The sequence below is a fragment of the Nakaseomyces glabratus genome, chromosome F, assembly GCF_010111755.1.
Source record: "Nakaseomyces glabratus chromosome F, complete sequence".
NCBI lineage: Eukaryota > Fungi > Ascomycota > Saccharomycetes > Saccharomycetales > Saccharomycetaceae > Nakaseomyces > Nakaseomyces glabratus.
Window position 1 is genome coordinate 863,259 of NC_088956.1, and position 20,019 is coordinate 883,277.

Sequence of the window (20,019 nt, forward strand, 5' to 3'; positions counted from 1 at the left end):
ACTATCAAATGCTGTGAATTCTATAGCTTTCTGGACTAATATATATAGTTAGTTAATTAATTCAGTTAAACTGATGCCAGACAACTACAATCATTATATATTTTACCTGATTGCAATGTATTCTTATTTATAATTTTTACTCTATTTTTTTTAGCCTATCATACTTCTCTTTCTTCCGCGAAGTCTCACCTCTGCAAACCTCTTCAGTAACTCATCGAGTTTCTTTTTACCTAACTTGCCATTCTTCTCGTATACCGATTTGAAACCATCAAGCATCCATTCAATATACTGTTCGGCATGTTGTGAATGTGTACTCAAAATAGCTCTTTCAAGCACATATATATCCACACCTTTATCTTCTACCATAGTTGTGGTAGACCCTAAGCCAAAATCAATTAAATGGGGTACCCAATGGTGTGAATCAGTATCAGAGTGAACCATTACTATATTCGAGCTCGTTAGGTCACCATGACAGTAGTCGTTCCAATGTAGTTTACCAATTTGTTCTCCAACTTCAATCAATGCCCTCTTGACCACTTCGCAATACGGATCATTCTTTGCATCGTACATCCATAGGAAATTCTTAAGATTGCTATATCCAAAATTTTCAGGAAGATCTTCTCCCAGGAATTCAAGCCATAAATAACCATTGTAAGCATCACATGCTATTAGCTTCGGTACATGTAAACCTTCAATGGTATAGAGTTTAGATAAAAGTCTTGCTTCACCGAGTGTCCTGTGTTTTGTTAATGACTTATCAATAACTGGATGTCTATACCTTTTAGGAGATCTGTACTTGATAATATACTTCTCATTAGAGTTGCAATTTTCGGGAAGGTATGGATGCACAGATGTAGTAAATACCACCGCCTCAGCACCTTGCGAAATTGGTGTAACTGGAATATTAGGAGACAGATAGTTCCGCACCCTATCGACAATTTCTTGAGACATCCTATAAATTTTATCTAATATTGGGATTCTATGAGATGCCCTGTAGTAAAATACAACAACGATTAAAAAACTAGAGCTCTCTTAATATTATATTTTTTCGATGACATGCCTATTATAGAATAGCCTTATGATCAGCAATTCGAATTTTTTCAAGAGTAGGTCACGTTACCTGAAAAAGTTCCCACACAATATGAGAATGTAGGATATAGTTCATTAAATGAATACATATGCAAGTTCTATATGAGTTATTTTTGAGCATCGATAGTTCTAATGAATCAGCTTACTCTACAATCGTAATTTATGCAACAATTTGAGCACAAGCTATGCCTTATCAATGAAATCTAAAATAGGTTTAATCATGGTTTGCTTTGACCATGATTCAACATTACCATCCCAGGCTAGGATTGGGCCAGTGTGACAGCCCTGGAAATGTGCAAGTACATTTTCGACATTATTATATCTCTTGGGATTACATTCAATTAATTTATCGACAAATAGTTTGATTTGATAGCTTAGAATTTCGTCGTCACCGTATGTCACCAACAAGTCACACTTTTCAGTTATTAAGTTCCAAGTCTCAGCATCGAAATTATGCTCTATATTAATATATTCATCATTGTCAGGATTGTACCCACTTTCTCTAAGTATTTTTGGAATATATAGATCTCCAAACATTTCAGATCCTTTTGTACAGATCCCATCCCATTTTTCGCTCTGCTTCATATATGTTCTTTCTTGCTCGCCGATATAAGTTGTATTTAGCCAAGGACTAATTGGTATTGCCTTTCTAGGTAAAAGTGGCCTATTGTGCTTGTGTAAGTATAATAACAGTACCAGCACGGCGTTTCCACCAGCTGAATCGCCCATTACAATGACATTTTTGCAGCCTAATGATTGAGTAACGTAGTCGTAAACAGCCAAAATATCCAAGAGTTGTCTAGGATACTTGTTACTATCTAGTTTTGATGCTGTGGTAGCATAATCAGAAATAAGTATTGGCATGTCAGGGAAATACTTACCTGTGTTTGTTAAAAAACTTAGAGTGGTTGGTGTCAACTGCAAAGCATAGCCACCACCATGGTAGTATATCAAAATTGGGTCGATCTCTGGGTTAAAAGTGTGAGGATTAATTTGACGTTTCCAAAAGAATTTGCTTTGGGTTCGTGTGCTCTTCACAAATGGCTTATCAAATATACCTCCAGATATCTGCTCAAGGTCATCATTAGGTACTGAGTAATTTATCAGACTTATCCCATTACCTTCAAATTTGTATATAAACTCAAAAATCGGATTGAGAACATATTGGCATATATTCTCGTCGATCAGCTTCGTACTTTCTCTCATGAATATTCTCGATACTATGTCAATATTTACTCCTCTTTCAGACTCCATTACAACTTTTATAAGGTAATAGGTCATTTTGAATGGTAGAATTCCGATAAACTTTGACAGAAACCGCAATGTGTGCCAAATTGACATCGTAATTGAATCTTCCTCATTTCTCAATGTAGATAAGTCGGTTGTTACTGTTATATTGGTCGGGATTTCTGTAGTATTAACACTGACATTGCTTTTGGTGTCCATATTGTGTTTTGAAGTAGGTCAGTGTTGTCAACTCAGTGGATGGTCATTAATGGTATACAAAGCCTTTAAGTTATTTAAAGCATGTTATATTGGTTCAGTATTAGCTTATAAAAAAAATCATCATGTGACTCGCGTTTCTTCATTTACATAAAATCGATTTTTGTGATACGGTGAATATTTTTAATAAATAGCATAACAGACCTCTCTGAGGCATATAATCTTAATAAATGCTTAGAATGTACACATTATATTGCTATTAATAAATTATTATAACATTCTTAGGGAATAAGGGTTAACAAGTGCAAGTCCTTTGCGTATTTGCGATCATTATGCTAAGATGAGGATTTTATGTAGTAAAGTTCATTAATTAATATGTATATACTGGAGATCGTACCGGAAGTCATGTAACCTATTTATCTTGGCCACCATACTTAGCTCTCCATTCGTCAATCTTCTTCTCATCGATTCTTTGGAATAGATATTCGGCCTTGTTGATGTTATGGCCGCCTAGAAGAGCGATGTGGAATTCTTCATCAATTTTCAAAGCAGGAGCATTTAGCATTCTGTTGATAGTTTCAGCTGTTTCTGGCATAAATGGATAAATTAGAGAGGCAACTGCGTATACGATGTTCAATCCGACGCCAACAACAGCATCAGATTTTTCTGGGTGTTGAGAGAACAGACTGTTATCTAACTTATTTTCTTGTAAGAATTGGTTACCACGAGCACTTAGAGACATAGCAATCTCTAGACCACGTCTTTCGTGGGCAGTTTCCATTTCCTTTACGTAATTTCTCAAAATTTCATTAATGTCAGAGACTAGAGAATCGTAGTTTGGTAAGTTTTTAGTATCAAACTTTGGAATCACACCGTTATACTTGGCATTAACAAACTTTATGATACGGTTCACAAAGTTACCTAAGTTAGCAAGCAGTTCACTGTTGTTTCTAGCAACAAAGTCATCCCAGGAGAAATGGGAGTCACTCGATTCTGGTCTAACAGATGCCAGATAGTATCTCCAAACACTTGGGGAAATACCAGAATCTTGAGCATTGTTACCGAAAACACCGACACCTCTACTCTTAGAGAACTTACCGCCCTCGTACTGTAGGTATTCAGTGGTGTTCAAGTGATGCAACATAGTCCATTCATCGTTGGTACCAAGTTGAGAACCTGGGAAAACAACAGTATGGAAAGGAACATTATCTTTACCCATAAATTGGTAAAGTTTAACATCTTCAGGCTTCTTCCACCATTGTTCCCAGTTCTTTGTGTAATTAGCTGTAATGGAAACGTAACCAATAGTGGCATCAAACCAAACATACAACACTTTATCCTTGTACTTTTCTAATGGGACTGGAGTACCCCAGACTAAATCTCTTGTGATACAACGTGGTTTCAAACCATCCTTTAACCAAGAATTTGTAATAGTCTTCGAGTTCTTTGACCACTCTCCTTCAGTAGATGCTTTTTCAACCCATTTCTTGATCTCTGGTTCTAGCTTGTCCAAAGCCAAGAAAATGTGATCAGAAGTCTTTGGTTCTGGAATTGCATTATCCAATTTACAACGTGGGTTGATCAATTCAAATGGATCAAGCAAACCACCACACTTATCACATTGATCACCTCTGGCATCTTCGTAGTGACACTTTGGACATTCACCTTCAACGTATCTATCAGCCAAGAAAGAATTGTGTACTGGACAGTATAGTTGTTTCATAGATTCTTCACCTAAGTAACCATTTTTATCTAGCTTCAAGAAGATATCTTGAGCAATTTCGGTCTGCTGTTCAGTTGTAGTTCTACCGAAGTAGTCGAATCCAATTTGGAACCATTTGTAAACGTCGCTGTGGATCTTGTGATATTTGTCACAAAGTTCACGTGGAGAAACACCTTCTTCGATGGCTTTAGTCTCGGTAGCGGTACCGTATTCGTCGGTACCACAGATGAAAAGGGTGTTGTAGTTTCTAGATTTACAGTAACGGGCAAAGATATCTGCAGACAACACACTCCCAACAATGTTACCCAAGTGAGGAACGTTGTTAACATAAGGAAGAGCTGAGGTGATAAGAATGTTTCTTTCACCTTCTTTTGGCAAAATCTCAGAGCCTTGCTTACTAACTAAGTAGCCTTCTGCAATGTGCTTTTCACCAGTGTTCTTGAACTCGGAAGAAGAACGTGGAGTGTACTTTGTGGCGGTTTGAATAGCCTTCTTTAGTGCCTCTGGTAGATCATCCTTGAAAGCGTCATTAATCTGAGTTGGTCTCAGAGCATAAGCGTTCGCAAAGGAGATCAAGGTAACCGCGTCCAGCTTGGAGTCCTTGTCCAGCTTCAAATAGTTGTCGATCATCTTGTTCACCAACTCGGTGGCGTGCTCCTCACTGCTTTGTTGGTGGTAAAGGTAAGCCTCCACAGAGGACAATGCATAGTGGTATTGTTCAGAGTGGATGCCTTCAAAGTCATCAAGCGCGTATCTTAGTATAGCATTGGCATCACGCAAAACCAACTCGCCAGCCGTCAGCAAGGGTTCGCTTCTGTCCTCATTGATGCTCAGCTTCAAGCCCTTGGCTAGCTCAATAGCCAGCGCAATCTTCAAGTTGTTGGCCAACACAACTTTGGCATCACGGCCCTTCACTTTATCAAACGATACCTGGGAAGCCATATTCTTGTCACTCGTTAGATGCTCCTAAATAACAAGTACTATTTGTGTATATATATTTGTATTATTTTACTAAAAAGCTGATCTTGAAGTAGACGTCCGAACTACCCTGTCCCTACATCCTTACCAAACCCCCACCCAGGTCCGCTTAGTCAATTTGCAATCAGTCATCGAGCTAAAGCCCATCGCCACTATTGCGATCATTCAAACACCAAAGTCAAATTGTGAATTTTGTTTTTTTTTCAAATTTTTTTTTCACTGGAAACAATTTCACTAACAATTTCACTAACAAACACCCGCACAAAATCTAAGCTTTTTGTCAAATCCTGATGGAAGGGTTGCCAATTTTCTTGAATTTTTTCATTTTTTTTCACTTTTTTTTCAGAAAAAAATTTTCTGATTTTTTTCACTTTCAATGCAAGCAGAGAAGCGATGAAGGAACGGGGGCAGCTAAGGCCGCCCTTCAGTTGAACACGCTCGTCAGAGGGCACTTATCTTGGCACGTCCACGTCCACGTCGATCGAGGAATTGGGCTCTGGCTTAAATGTTACCCGGATCGTTCATTCTCTTGGGTGTTTCAGATTTTTCACTTTCTTGCGGGTAACAAATGTTGAACTTCTCGTCTATTTTTAGGGGATTTTCTGTTTGCATTTCTTGAATTCCAAATGAAAAATTAACTGGCTGCTCGCTGGTTGAAAGTGCCGTACAGTTCTTTAATGCTCATCGCAAGGACGGGCCCATCGCCTATATTAAAGTATCGGCAAGGATGCATAAGGTTTCTCGAATGATATAAGTTCTGGATGCTCTTTTATTTGTAGTGTATATTATCCTTGTAGCGTAAAAGTTTGGGGGCGGGTGCAAGAGACACATTTCTTTAATATTTAAAAAATTCATTTGGACTGATTGAGAGCATGACTTCAGAAGACGGTGTTAGCGGGGACTGGGATGCGACCCAGTACCACAAGCTGGTGGAAGGCGTGGATAGTTGCAGTGATACCTCGCCAATTAAGCAGGACGGTGTTGTATGCGGGCCGACTTTGAGACTCAAGTCGATTGACTACGAGAGGGATGTCTGGCTGGGGTCTATGCTGATTGTAGTTCGGGATGCCTTTGACCCTTCGTCGCCAAGAGCCCCAAAGGTCACATACGAGCTCGGTGGAGGCTCGCATTCAGGTGAGTTCCAAGGCAAGCTTTTCCACACCGATTACTTCGGTGACGACAATTCCAATAAGAGTGTGTTCCAGTTCTACAGGTACGACATTGAGCTCCCATTGGCCGACAATGAAGCCGAGTGTAAATACACAGTTGCCGACAAAGCTGAAGAACACTATAGGTTTTTCATCCCAGGGAGAAATCAGAACTGTAACTCTATCTCTTACTCTTGCAATGGGTTTTCCCTCTCAGTTGATACAACCAAGTTCAAGGGCTCGCTGTGGTACGATATTCTGCAAAAGCATGCTAATGTACACTACCATGTAATGCTTGGCGGTGGTGATCAGATTTACTCAGACTCTGTTAAAATTTATAGTGAACGTGTCAAGAAGTGGCTAGAGACTCATGACCCAGTGAAGAAATACACAATGAAAGCCGACGAATTCTTTGTCAAAGAAGTAGCAAACTTTTATTTGAAAGAGTACTTGGAATGGTACGGCTATGGACATTGGAAAGGAGCTACTGAAAAATCTAAGACCACTCAGCGCTGCTTTCCGATTGCAACAGCGACGATTCCATCGGTTAATATGTGGGATGACCATGACATTATCGATGGTTTCGGTTCTTATCCCGATCGATTTATGAGCACAAACGTGTTTAGTTCTTTGGGTAATATCGCCTACAAGTACTATATGCTCTTCCAGCATCATGTAAGTATTGAAGAAAAGCAAGCATACTTGGAAGACAAGCATTGGGTATTGAGTAAAGGAAAAGGTGCTTTCATTCAGCAACAATCTCACTCAGTATTCACTAGGCTAGGACCTTCAATTGGTTTGTTAGGATTAGACTGTAGAACTGAAAGAAAACTAAAGGCCATTCTTCCAAAGTCGACATATGATATTGCATTTGAGCGTATCACAAAAGAGCTTCAAGCCAAAAGGTTCGATCATTTGTATTTAATGTTAGGTGTCCCAATTGCGTATCCCAGGTTGGTTCTTTTGGAATATATTTTCTCTTCAAAGCTTTTGGCGCCAATAAAATATTTATCAAAAAAAGGTATTTTTGCGAAAGGTTTAGTTAATGAATTTAATGGTGATGTTGAATTGCTTGATGACTTGAACGATCATTGGTGTGCACACTATCACAAGAAGGAGAGAAATAATTTTATTGCGGCATTACAAGATTGGGGTGCCAAATACGGTGTTAGAATAACAATTTTATCTGGAGATGTGCATCTTGCCGCTGTTGGTAGATTCAGATCTAAATTGCACAGACACCATTTGATTACCTCAGAAGAAACCAAAAAGGAAAACGAGGAGATTCTTGATAGTGCGCAAGAAGATAATAGGCTGATGTTTAATGTTATCTCAAGTGCCGTTGTTAATACACCACCTCCGGATGGTATGGCAAAACTATTGCAAACCAAAAATCGTATTCATAAATTTGATTATGAAACTGATGAAGATTCGGTACCACTATTCAAAATGAATCCGGATCAAAAATCTAAAAGAGACGAAGATTGTTTCTTGAATGGAAGAAATTGGTCTGATTTAATACCAGTAGAAAATTTAATGAAAAACAAATATTTAGCAAATACATTTAAGGTTGAAAACGGAGACAAAGTTCTACCTGGTATGGTCAAAGAAGGGCTGGGTTTTGAAGTTAAAAATAAAAAGCCCAAATCGGATGAAAACCCATTGTATCCTGTAACACCAAATGGAATAATGGTAACTATTCATGTTGAGAAGGACCGTAAAAGCAATGCATCTGAGAGCACCATGTACAGTTTCCCTATTCCCGAATTGACAGTTAAAGGGGAGAAGTTGTCTCATAAGGGTGCAAAGCACTTAGTTGGGTTCCACTAACTGCACTTGTTTGTATTTAATAGGAGTTTAAAATCTCTGAGTTGAGTTAGGTGTTCTAGTAGTCTAATTTCTTCACCTAGCAAACTCAAAATATTTATTACTTTATAATTAATTATTAATATCAGATTCTATTTAGATATTTGTAACCGTCATAATACTATAGCTATTATCAATTGTTGCATAATTTCATTTGAAAAATGTGATCGAGCTAATTTCGTTGTTGAATCATGGGAAATTAGTTACGAGTGAGATATTGTTCATTAAGGTTCAATCTTACATATAGTCTATTATTTTGTGAAAGACTTTTTGTCAATTCTAGGTTACACAATAAAAAAGATGCATGTCTATATGATCGTAAATAGTTTTATCAATAATTTACAAGTTCGATATGATTGATTATTATCGATATTTGACTTCAAGTTATGATTCCAATTCCAACAGGTTCTAGTAGTTGCTTTCTATCATTTATTTATTAACTTTGTCATGGTTTTTCATTTAGTGGCATAAGGTAATGCATTCAGTAAATAGAAATTAGAAATTCATTTACCTCAATTTCATGTTATATTGAGCGTCTTCCCAACAATGTTAGAAACTCTTCTCTTGTTTTATGTGATCTGAAACACCCCATCATGCAGGATGTCATGGTAGATGAACCAGTTTTCTGCACACCTCTTGAGACCATACACATGTGACTGGCTTCAATCACCACAGCAACACCAAGTGGTTTCAGTATCTCACTCAAAGCCATTGCAATCTGTTTGGTTAATCTTTCCTGTACTTGTAATCTTCTTGCATACATCTCAGCAAGTCTGGCAAGTTTACTTAGACCGATGACTTTCTTGTTTGGGATGTAACCAATGTGTACTTTGCCAAAGAATGGAACTAAGTGGTGTTCACACAGAGAGTATATTTCAATGTCACGGACAATGACCATTTCGTCATGGTCTTCTTCGAATACAGCATTGTTGATCACATCGTCCATTATATTCGTTTGATAACCTTTGGTAAAGAAAAGCATGGCCTTGGCATACCTCTGTGGTGTGTCCAGTAAGCCTTCTCTGGTAACATCTTCACCCAATTCTTCAAGAATAACCTTCACCGCATCGGCAATTCTGCCAGTCCGTTGTTTCTCTTCTTCTTCGGTTTCATGTGCTCTAGTTCTAGCACCTTTACTTGGCCATGAAAGACCATCAGAGGCTACTGTTGGTATGCTTGTGTAAGGCGATGCTGGTCTTGTGTTCAATGGAGTTCCAGTTCTTTCCATGCTGCTTAATCTATGGTTTAAGGCTTGTTGCATTGCGAAACAAATATCAATTAAAAAAGGAAAATAGGAATATAATCACACCAAATAGCGATGCGAGCTGAATCAGAATGCAATATTAATGTAGCTCTGAAGTGCTTTTTTAGTATTTTAGAATTTATTAAATAGTTCAAGATGCCAATTACAAAGATGGCAGAAGCAACAGATATTGTTAAGCCTAAGATTAAGTGTATACACAATAATTTTTCAACTATTATACTGTCTGCTTCACTTTCAAAATTTTATTTCACATTTAATTTCAAACATTGCCAAATGGACATCATTCGCAAAAGTCCCCTAGAAGTCGTTGTGGATAGCTCTAATCCATACGATCGAAATCCCAGAAATTGTGACTAAACTGTGTTTAATTGGGATAACCGAACCCTCCTCCCAACGCTCAATTAGCAGCAGAAATGGTCCTACACATGAACATGCAACTCTGACAACACAATTGAGAAAAGACTTCGTCTGTTAGGTTTCATGTGATTTTTGCAGAAAACCCATTTCTTGTTTTATTGATGATGATGATGGATTGATGATGAATATCATCTATTCAAGTACCAAGGATATCAGTAGAAAGCCCGATGTCTTATAGAAAAACGAAGAGAGTGCTGTGCGTGGAGAGGAAATGCTTGGTAATTGGAGTGTCAGTGAATGTGCCTTTTAATATACACACTATAATGTGTTTGACATTAGATGACCTTCTAATTCTATAATCAAGGGACGATGATATCTAATGGTTAACTACCTATTGATGAAAAAGATTGTTAATAGTATACAAGATAACTCACAGATGTCCTTCGTATTCATATTTTTGATGTTCTGGTGATATCTTGTAGGTATGAAAGATGCGGCAAACCTTTAAATTGGTGATATTGCGTAAGCACAGCGGTCACCTGATATGGTGAATCGGAATTCCAAATAACTGTAGAGCTAGTATGTTGACTTATTACTTTATTGAATTGTTTTCTATTTGCCAATCAGGTGAGTTTGGTCCATTCAATTGTATATATCTATAATAGGGACGATTACATAAGTCGAGTTGCACTTCATTTCGAGAACTTCCAACCACTCCACTCGAAATTGGCGTAGCATCTGAATTCATTACTTAGACCGTTACCGTGTTCTGGGTAGAAATCTGTTATCTCGGTGTCAGGGTATGCTTTTTTTATAACTTGTGCCATTCTTTCACCGGTACAACTGATCAAACGATGTTTCAGTAGACCATCGCTCGTCTTTGAGCCATCCTTTGGAGCTAAAAGACTCTTGGCAGTCTGTGCTGATTTACTTTGGCAATCCTCGTTCAAGAAAGGTGGATCTATCAATAATCTGTCTACTTTGCCTTTCAGTTTGTCGTCAAAATCAAGTGGCTTGTTGTAATCATAGAAGAAGAAGTGGTCTTTTCCTGCTAGGAGCTCGAATCTTGTGTCATATTCGAATAAATAGATGTGTTTGGTAGGGATCTCGGAGTCGTCCCTCTTTTGGATTGCTGCATACACGGATGGTGCACTAACGATAGCGATAACCGTGGTGGCATCGGCTCCTTCTAACAGAGCATCGGCTAGTTTGTCTGCGGTGGAGTCGCTGTACCAGAATTGAGATAGCTGCCAGTCCTCCTTGAACAGGTTCATACCTTCTTGCTTCTTCTTCTTTTGGAAGTCAGCATCTGATTCATCGTATAGTTTTTGGAACTCTTGTTGGCGTTGTTGCTCCTCTTGTCTAAACTCTTGGAGAGCTAATAGGGCATTAGCGGATAGTGTTCTGAACGTACGTTTTCTCAATCTTCAAATCGATGCCGCAAGGACAGGATGCTCGACAGTAATTGTCGATACTGCTTGGTTTCTCGATGTAAATGAGTACACGGTTAGTAATTAGCTCTGGTGCTGTGCCTGGAGAATTCGGGCGCATCAGGAACGCATATGTACATACAGTTCTGTCTCAGAGTCTGAACCTGACATGGTCAATGGTGTGCTTGCTCTTTAGTTTTTAAGGGTTTTTGTACTTGATGTGTTGTAGTAGGGTGAGAACAAAGCTTATATGTGCAATCATATAGCCATCAGCCAATATGATCAGCATTTGCAAAAAAAAAAATTTGCGATGCGCTAGAGAGATTACGGAACTACGGTGTCAAAAGAAAATTGCCTTACAAGAGTAGAATGACGGAGTTGGTCTGAGGAGAGAGAGACTTTTGCAAGCTTCAGTAACAGCTAGCTGATCCGATTAGGTTTTGATAATTACATTAAGATATAGAAAATACACAGCAAATTTTTATGTACCCTACCCATCTCAAAAAGGGAATAGCTAGGTTTAGGTCTCTACTAAGTTAAGAGATAGCACTGCTACCAGTTCCTTACAGGTTAGTGAGGCATCAGAAAACTCTGGAATCTTTAAAGGTCTCTTTTTAAATCATTAATTGAATAGGTATTATAGTCTAAAGGTTTTTATGAACATACATGCGAACTAAAAAGGGAGCTTACAACTTTTGCATAGCAGCGATATCGGTGGATTGGACGTGGTCTTCGTCGTCTTCGATAGCTTGCTGTAGGTCATCCAAAGAAACCTTGGCGTCTTCAACAACACAGTTGATTTGCAACTTCTTGATACCGAAACCAATTGGGATAAATTGGTGAGCACCCCAGTTCAAACCGTCCATTTGGACAGCCTTGGTGTTGGCAAGCATTTCTTCCAAGTCGGTTTCGTCATCCCATGGCTTGACATCCAAGGTGACAATAGACTTAGCAGCTGGCTTTGGACCCTTAGCAGCCTTTCTCTTGTTGTATTCTTCCAATCTTTGAGCCTTCAACTTTTCAGCTTCTTCATCGACTTCGTCGTCAGAGCCAAACAAGTCGACGTCATCGTCGTCTTCTTCTTCAGCGGCAGCGGAAGCACCGGAAGCAGCTGGGAAGGAGTCGAATTCATCGGCCTTGGCAGCGATGTGGTTGAACCATCTAGAGAAGTTTGGGTAAGCGGTTCTGAAAGCCTTGTAAGCTTCAACATCAGCTTGAGTGGCAGAAGTACTGTACCAATAAAAAATTCCATTTTCTAAGTAGGTTTTTTATCATCCTGTTTTTCTTTTACCCCAGTATTAAATATTAAAAATACACTTCCTGAGGCAAAAGAAATTTTAAAAAAACCACATAGTAAATATTATTTTTCATTCTTGTTAGTAATTAAAATTCGAGAAAACTCTTGAGGAGCAGAAAGGGAAGTTTTAGACTTTCAAATTTATAACCCAGAATTTAGAAGGATCAGACACCGTGAAATCAATCACATCTCTTTTGTCACTCATACCGGGGGTCTTACTTCCCGTCATAAACACGGACCAAAGAATAAGTTCATCATAAAAAAAAACTAAACCAGGGATCTTATCAAAGTCTTTTTTTTTCCTCTTTCCATATCCATCTTCAATTGCAAATAAATTATCCTCCATACCCTTCAACGTAGGACTTTTCACCCAAAACAGTGTTCAATTCCTTGACAGTGTCAATCTTAGAGAAGTCAGTGAAAGCCATTGTATATGTGTGTGTTTTAGTGTGGGAATGTAATTTCAACCTTCCGTGAAATAAAATACAGAAATTGACCGACAAGTTAAGAGAAATGAAGAAAGACGTTGAAAGATTTAACCCATAACCTTTTATATTCCAAGAGATGGGGCAATCATAGAAATGAAAAAAAATTTTTCATTTTTCTTCGCGAAGTGAAAAGAAAAATTTTCTTCGTATGTAGGTATGGTCATCGCTTTTCACATGCACTTTCTTACATAGTGATCTTCTGCAACTTCTGTAAATGTGAAGAGGAGCAATAGAAGAGCCATTTATTGCTCTTCAGCTATTGCTCCTACATAAAGAACGATTTGACACTTCAGTAGATAGTGCAAGATTGGCGTAAGGGTACGGTAACTAGTTGCGAAGAATCACGATGTCTAACAGAGCTGTTCCGCAGGGGTACCTGGCGAACCTGCAGTTCCGGATACGGAGCGACAACTTGCCGCTGCTGAGCACGGTGCAGCCTTCGAGAGGGCACAAGCGTGGTGGGCGGGCTGTGAACTACGCGGAGTTCGACAACGAGTTGCTTGAAGATTTCTCGAACTTCCCGACGTTTGACATAGACAGCGATTCCAACGACGAGGAGCAGTCGAGTGCGTCCGCGGGCAATGATGATCCGCAGGCGAATGCCAACGGTGGGGAAGCCGCTGGCGTGAATGGCCAAGGTAGTGGAGATGGTGGAAGTGCGAACACAGGTGCTGGCAGGCATGGCAAGAGCCAATTGACCGCGGAAATGGAGAAAAACTATAAAACCGGGGTGCCTGATTTGAACGAGCAGAAGGACTCGCTCAACGTGCTCAGATACCAGAAGATCAGAGAGAGTTTCCAACACGGAAAGATAGCTGTGCCGTACAGGTTGTACGTGCCACCGGAACTGTCGACGGGGCAACAGGAAGCCATACTCATACCAATAACACTAAATGTGGAACACGGAAATAACACGATCTCCGATGCCTTTGTATGGAACGTGAATGACACTTCGATATCGGTTGAAGACTTTGTCACTACATATTGCAACGACTTGGGCTTGTACGGTAATGTATCCCTACACTCTCAAATAGTCTCATCCATCAACGAACAAATACAGGAATTGGAAAACGTAGCGTCATTGGTAATACCCGATCTGGAAGTTGTAGTGAACTTAACCTGCACTATTCAAGGTAAATTCTTTGAAGATTATTTCCAGTGGAACTTGAGCGATAAGAGTCTGTCACCAGAGAAATTTGCATTAATTATTGTAGCTGATTTGGGACTTGCTAGGGAATTCGCACCAGGGATAGCTCACTCCCTACATGAATATCTATTGCATGTAAAGAAGGAGTGGGCTGAGGGAAGTTTGCATCAAGACACTGTGCCAAATGAAGCAGCATTTGGTTACTTGGCAGGTGTACGGTTGAATATTGATGACCTCGGTGCCAAATGGGCACCGAAGGTGGAATACTTGACTCAAGAAGAAATCCAAAAGAGAGAAATCGAGAAGGAAAGAAATATGAGAAGATTGAAGAGAGAATCAGATAGAATGGGAGGTGGTGCGAGAAGAGGACGTCGAAGATTGGATGACCTGGAGTTGACAATGAAGATGTAATATTAGTATATAGACGCTTTTTCTATACTGTAATGAATAGCATAAAATGTGATTAATGATTACGTTTTAAATGGCATGCTCAGACTTCCTTTGCGAGAACGTAGGACATATGTTTGCATCTCTGCCGGTTAATATTTATATTTAGTCACGAAAAGCTGATTTTAGATACACAACGCCAAACAATATAATTGATTGTGAAACCCAAATCAACAATGCGTTTCAAGAAGAAGGAATAATAATAATTAAGACAGATAGCTTACAAAAGTTTCTATTGCTCTATAGCATATTAAGATAACTTGACAGCATAATGTCTTCAACAGATTTGATCATAGCACATTTCAATGAATTGAGATTTTCTGATGTTTTATCAATAGAGGACTTTAAAGAGATCATTATCCAAAGTAAGACTGTAGAAGTGCATGATGAGGATGTAAACAAATGGTACCAATCGTATCTCCGAGCTGAGCAAAAGAAATTGAAACTGTTTAGAGAGCGATTAAGGATATTTTTAGCTTCCATCCGTCAGCGTGAATTACAGAAGCTTGAGAAAGAACAACTATCTGAATCCTATAATTTAGAAGAGATAATATCATCACTTTATAAACTGAATGAAGTATTCGAAGGAATAGTCATGAACCAGAATGATGAACTACGACAGAAGCAGGCCGAGCTAGCTAACTTCAAAGATCATCTGGCAGCATCTTTGGATTCCTCTGACAGATCGATCCTTGACTCAATTAATTCGTCCATCGAAGCAATAGAGAAATACAGAAAGGCCTTGGATGAAGGCTCATGATAATATTCAATATTATTACAAGTCAAGTAAGTATACAAAAAAACTAACTATGCTAATGCCATAATTTGGATAGTAATATTTACTTGAAAAACAATTAGACTCGGAAATGCATGACTATTTACTGTATCAATAAAATGCGCTCTCAGTAGGTAGGACTAACTTAAAAGATTGAATGAAGATAAAATTATTTTGTTATCTGTTTTCCAGCTTCTATTTTATCTATCTGCTTCTTGATATCAAGTAAAGTAGCAATCTTTTTCAGAAGGGCTTCATATTCAGTAACGACCTCAAAAGTCGGCATAACTGGCCTAGCAGGTATACCAAGTTCTTGAGCTGTTGAGATAATTTTATTTTGAATGGCAGGTTTGAAAGTAGTTATCTTTGCAGAACGTAAGAATACCCCGGGGGACAATTTCTCGCCATGAGCGATTACACCCAAAGATTTTCTCTCGTCCATATTGAATATTTTTAGTAATTGCTCTGCGTATTCACTTTCACTTTTTCTCTTTAGAGCTGTTTGTAATTCAAGTTTCTGCCTCTTAGTTTTCTTAGGTGATTGTAAACCAGAAGGAATTGACCCCGCTGACGTTACATTCGTTGAGGTTTCTGTCGCAGTTACAGTTGTTGCAGGTCCTGGTGTTGCAGATGCATCATGCTTTTCCAGTTTCTTTTGTTGTAACTGCTGCATTTGCTGTCTTTGTTGAGCAAATTGGTGTTGTTGCTTCATCCAAGGATTTTCAGGCACGGCGCTATCAATTTTACGCTTTCTGGATTTATCTGCTAAAAGCGAGTTGTATAGTTGTGACATCCCATTTGAAGTAAGATATTGAGCAACGGAGATATCTGATTGTGGAGAATCTAATAGACGTAGCAGTGTCTCACGTTCTGCCAATGTCTTCTTTGCCGCCATTTCAAATTTCCTAGACTCAATAATAAGTGCTTCTTCCTCAGCAATCTCTGCTGCAGATCTAGCTAACAATCTCTCTAAATACTTTTTCCTTTGTGTTTCTTTGTCTTTAGAATAGTTTAATGATTGCAACATTGGATCATCTGGTTTCTTAGCTTTAAAGTAACATTTCGAGACCTCATAGAACTTAGATTTCAGATCTTCTAGAGTCCTATTGCTATTTTCATAATCATACCTATCTTGAATCACAAACCACCTTAAATCATATTTTTTACATAGATCAAACAGATACTTCACCTCGTTATATTCCCATTTTTCATTGTTCTTTTTATTGTCTGACGTCGATTTATTCTCATCCTGGGGCACACTTTCTTTTACCTTATCATTTGTATCCTCCTCTGTCATATTTACATCAGTAGAATCACCGTTAGCCTCTACCTTCTCGCCAATATTTTGCTTTTCATTCTCTTCGGCATTACTAGTGGGTATGAAGCTATTATATTCGTCCTCTGTAAACTCAGGTATCGTTAAATGAACATCATACTTTTTAAATTCAGATTCTTGTGGCTCCTCACCAATCAGTTCTCTTGATCCTTTTACCCAATGTTGCAATGTTAAATACTCATTAGCCTTGAAATTAGCTAAACTCCATGGAGTAGGCTTGGCATTAGACGCCAGCTTCTCTTTAAACCTATTCATTGATTGAACCACTACTGGCGCCTCATTCTCACCAAGTAAGTTGTAAAGTTCCCTTTGCATACCAGTCAGCTGTGGTTTAGAAGACTTACCCGAGGCAGGTACGCTTGGCGACGCAGCATTTGGACTGCTAGACTTCTGCTTGATGTTCAAGACATCAAAAATATCCGAGGAAGACATCGTGTTATTCACAATGTGGGTTGACTTTATTACTACTATTGAGCCTGATCAAGACAAACGTATACATCTATCTGTCTTTGTATATATACTATTGTTAGACTTGTAATTTTCAAAAAACATTGAAATTATAAAAGTTGAAAAAAAAGTTCAAATTTATAGCCTGAGGGCCTGTAGCATCGAGAATTCAGGCACATAAGCTGCTAGTATCAGTTAAAAGCGCAGTAACACCGTTGTTCAAATTGGTAAAATCACTGAGATCAAAGTGGCGTTGACTAAATTAATAAAATTGGGCATCTATACAAAAAACCAAGTCTAAAATCATGATCAATAGAAGAGTAGGTATTAGGATCCCAACTAAACTGAGTATTCCAAAGCAGGACTTCAGCCAGTCATGGGAAATATTAGAAAGTGCACTAAACCACATATATGCTGAGGATACGGAAAAACTGTCATTTGGAGATTTGTATAGGACAATTTATACACAAGTACTAAATCGTAATGGGGAAAAACTGTATTCGGCCTTCGAAGCCTATATGGCCAAGAAACTTGATGAGATAAGGGAATTGACGTTCACTGAGCATGTATTAAGCGATAATGATTCATTTCTGCTTGAAATGGGAGAGCTGTGGAAGAAACAATCTGATATTCTGAAAACGATCAGTGATCTTACGATATATATGGATAAAGTTTATTCAAAACCAAACAGAGTGCCAGAAATACACGAGTTAGGTCTACAAATATTCAAAAAGCATATATTAATGAAAATCAAGGATCAATTACTAAATAGTATACTTGCCGATATCAACTCTGTTCGTGATTGCCAAGAATTAGATCTTCAGAAGGCTCACTTATGGAAATTGCTTGTTTCTATGATGGAAACTATTACAGATACTAAGGATACATTTTACCTAAACTATTTTGAACCAAAATTCCTTAACGATACTGGACTATATTATAAGAAATCATTCACACCTACAGATAAATCTGCCACAGAGTGCCTGGAAAAGATTAGAGTTCTTCAATCATTTGAAATTGAAATGTGCGAGGACTATCTAAACAAAGATACCATATTAAAATTAAATCATGTGTTAGAAGAGGTTCTTTATAACCAGAAACTTAATATTCATGTCCCAGAACTAATCAAAATCTCGTTTGAACAAGACAATTATGAATTATTGGACCAAATATACACTGTTTCATTATCTGATGATTATAGGCTCCAGATTGTGAATGCAATTAAATCATACATGCTAAAACACTGTAACAACTCTGAACCGAAAGAAATTCCAAAGAAGAGGTACTTATATGCTATACAATGGACCGCAAGAGTTCTCGCAACATATAAAAAGTGTCATGAGTTCCTCTCCAATGTCAATTTTGGATCTGTAGTTGTCAGAAAAAGTGAAGCTGATAATGAAACAGAAACAAAAGCTTACAATTCAGCTGTAATCAGCAATGAAGTATTTTCTGAGTACTTGAATCAAGATGGTAAAAGATCATCGGAATTTGTGACGATTTACCTAGATTCATGTTTGAAACTGTCAATAGAGAAACAAAAATATAAACAAGTGAAACAGGATTTAGATGCCGCTGTAAAGCTGTTCAAGCTTCTGCAGGAAAAGGACATTTTTTCGCAATACTACCAACAGCAGCTGTCCAAGAGATTATTACAACAAAAGTCATCTCTAGACTTAGAGAGATGGTTAATAACTCAGATCAAAAGTGAAATGGGCTCATTATTTACATCAAAACTTGAAGGTATGCTAAGAGATGTAAATTCTTCCATCGAGCTATATAAGACTTTCCAAAATACTACAAAGGAAGCGGTTGCTGGATTTATGTTCAAGCCTCAGATTTTAACTCCCACATCTTGGCCATTTCAAGCTCCAGATCGCGTAGACCCAAACTTCAAGCTGCCTGAAACCTTACAGGGTATCCAGGATAGTTTCGAAACATTTTACACTAACAAATATAACCAAAGAATTTTGAAGTGGTCTCATCATTTAAGCTCAATTGAAGTGGGATATCAGTTTGCGAAGACCTATCATGAGATTCACTTGCCAATATATGCCGCATCAATATTCTTTTTGTTTGAAAATCATGACAGCTTAACCAAAGATGAGATACAGGATATGACAGGTTTACCCGACGTTGAGCTAGATAAACTGTTGCTATCCATGACTACCGCTCCCAGATCAAAGATACTTGTTAAATCACCACCTTCTAAGATAATCAACTCCACTGACACATTTGCAATAAACGAAGATTTTACTGCACCAACAACCAAAGTAAAATTACAAATGATAATAGGAGTTGTACAACCAAATAACGGTACAGGCGAACCAAACAAAGCATCAATAATGGACAATGTTGAAAGAGAGAGGCAAGAAGTGACAAATGCTGCCATCGTTAGGCTAATGAAAAGCGAAAGACATTTACAGTTCTCAGAATTACAGGAAAAGACTGCTGTGCAGCTTGCCCAAAGATTTACACTGTCACTGGCAACATTTAAGGCTTGTATAGAAACATTGATAGAGAAGGAATACATTCAGAGGGATGTGGATGACCATGAATTTCTCCACTACATTACCTAACTTAAGGCCTTGTCTGGGGAGTTTAAAAACTATACAGCATAATCACGATATATTTTTTATATAAGGAACTAACTAAATGACGCATTGATACAACTATCTAGCTATTTGACCACACACCATCACCATGTCTTCTTGTATAGCTCTTGAACCCATCAGATCAAATGCTTTTATTGCCAAAAAAGCCAAAATTTGAAAATTTCCCACT

The 20,019-nt window shown here is 38.2% G+C and overlaps 11 protein-coding genes across 11 annotated transcripts; 4 read left to right on the forward strand and 7 right to left on the reverse strand.

Moving 5' to 3' along the window:
* Positions 1–150: 150 nt before the first annotated feature.
* BUD32 (serine/threonine protein kinase BUD32) lies at positions 151–951 on the reverse strand (the record flags this gene model as incomplete). Its single annotated transcript, XM_446334.1, has 1 exon — positions 151–951. One exon carries the CDS (start codon positions 949–951, stop codon positions 151–153), a length of 801 nt encoding a protein of 266 aa, XP_446334.1.
* Positions 952–1,272: 321 nt separating this feature from the next.
* Positions 1,273–2,535, reverse strand: SAY1 (steryl deacetylase; the record flags this gene model as incomplete). Its single annotated transcript, XM_446335.1, has 1 exon — positions 1,273–2,535. One exon carries the CDS (start codon positions 2,533–2,535, stop codon positions 1,273–1,275), a length of 1,263 nt encoding a protein of 420 aa, XP_446335.1.
* A 409-nt stretch (positions 2,536–2,944) lies between these two features.
* On the reverse strand, positions 2,945–5,197 carry MES1 (methionine--tRNA ligase MES1; the record flags this gene model as incomplete). Its single annotated transcript, XM_446336.1, has 1 exon — positions 2,945–5,197. The coding sequence occupies one exon, from the start codon at positions 5,195–5,197 to the stop codon at positions 2,945–2,947; it is 2,253 nt and encodes a 750-aa protein (XP_446336.1).
* A 908-nt stretch (positions 5,198–6,105) lies between these two features.
* GVI51_F08041 (uncharacterized protein) lies at positions 6,106–8,211 on the forward strand (the record flags this gene model as incomplete). The annotated part of the gene is made up of 1 exon (XM_446337.1): positions 6,106–8,211. The coding sequence occupies one exon, from the start codon at positions 6,106–6,108 to the stop codon at positions 8,209–8,211; it is 2,106 nt and encodes a 701-aa protein (XP_446337.1).
* Positions 8,212–8,770: 559 nt separating this feature from the next.
* On the reverse strand, positions 8,771–9,508 carry FOL2 (GTP cyclohydrolase I; the record flags this gene model as incomplete). Its single annotated transcript, XM_446338.1, has 1 exon — positions 8,771–9,508. The coding sequence occupies one exon, from the start codon at positions 9,506–9,508 to the stop codon at positions 8,771–8,773; it is 738 nt and encodes a 245-aa protein (XP_446338.1).
* Positions 9,509–10,560: 1,052 nt separating this feature from the next.
* On the reverse strand, positions 10,561–11,469 carry EFM5 (protein-lysine N-methyltransferase; the record flags this gene model as incomplete). The annotated part of the gene is made up of 2 exons (XM_446339.2): positions 10,561–11,272; positions 11,441–11,469. 2 exons carry the CDS (start codon positions 11,467–11,469, stop codon positions 10,561–10,563), a joined length of 741 nt encoding a protein of 246 aa, XP_446339.2.
* A 515-nt stretch (positions 11,470–11,984) lies between these two features.
* Positions 11,985–13,023, reverse strand: EFB1 (translation elongation factor 1 subunit beta; the record flags this gene model as incomplete). The annotated part of the gene is made up of 2 exons (XM_446340.1): positions 11,985–12,528; positions 12,944–13,023. 2 exons carry the CDS (start codon positions 13,021–13,023, stop codon positions 11,985–11,987), a joined length of 624 nt encoding a protein of 207 aa, XP_446340.1.
* A 406-nt stretch (positions 13,024–13,429) lies between these two features.
* Positions 13,430–14,641, forward strand: GVI51_F08129 (uncharacterized protein; the record flags this gene model as incomplete). Its single annotated transcript, XM_446341.1, has 1 exon — positions 13,430–14,641. One exon carries the CDS (start codon positions 13,430–13,432, stop codon positions 14,639–14,641), a length of 1,212 nt encoding a protein of 403 aa, XP_446341.1.
* A 307-nt stretch (positions 14,642–14,948) lies between these two features.
* On the forward strand, positions 14,949–15,437 carry NKP2 (Nkp2p; the record flags this gene model as incomplete). The annotated part of the gene is made up of 1 exon (XM_446342.1): positions 14,949–15,437. One exon carries the CDS (start codon positions 14,949–14,951, stop codon positions 15,435–15,437), a length of 489 nt encoding a protein of 162 aa, XP_446342.1.
* A 184-nt stretch (positions 15,438–15,621) lies between these two features.
* On the reverse strand, positions 15,622–17,220 carry SWC4 (Swc4p; the record flags this gene model as incomplete). The annotated part of the gene is made up of 1 exon (XM_446343.1): positions 15,622–17,220. The coding sequence occupies one exon, from the start codon at positions 17,218–17,220 to the stop codon at positions 15,622–15,624; it is 1,599 nt and encodes a 532-aa protein (XP_446343.1).
* Positions 17,221–17,540: 320 nt separating this feature from the next.
* On the forward strand, positions 17,541–19,814 carry CUL3 (cullin CUL3; the record flags this gene model as incomplete). Its single annotated transcript, XM_446344.1, has 1 exon — positions 17,541–19,814. The coding sequence occupies one exon, from the start codon at positions 17,541–17,543 to the stop codon at positions 19,812–19,814; it is 2,274 nt and encodes a 757-aa protein (XP_446344.1).
* Positions 19,815–20,019: the final 205 nt, after the last annotated feature.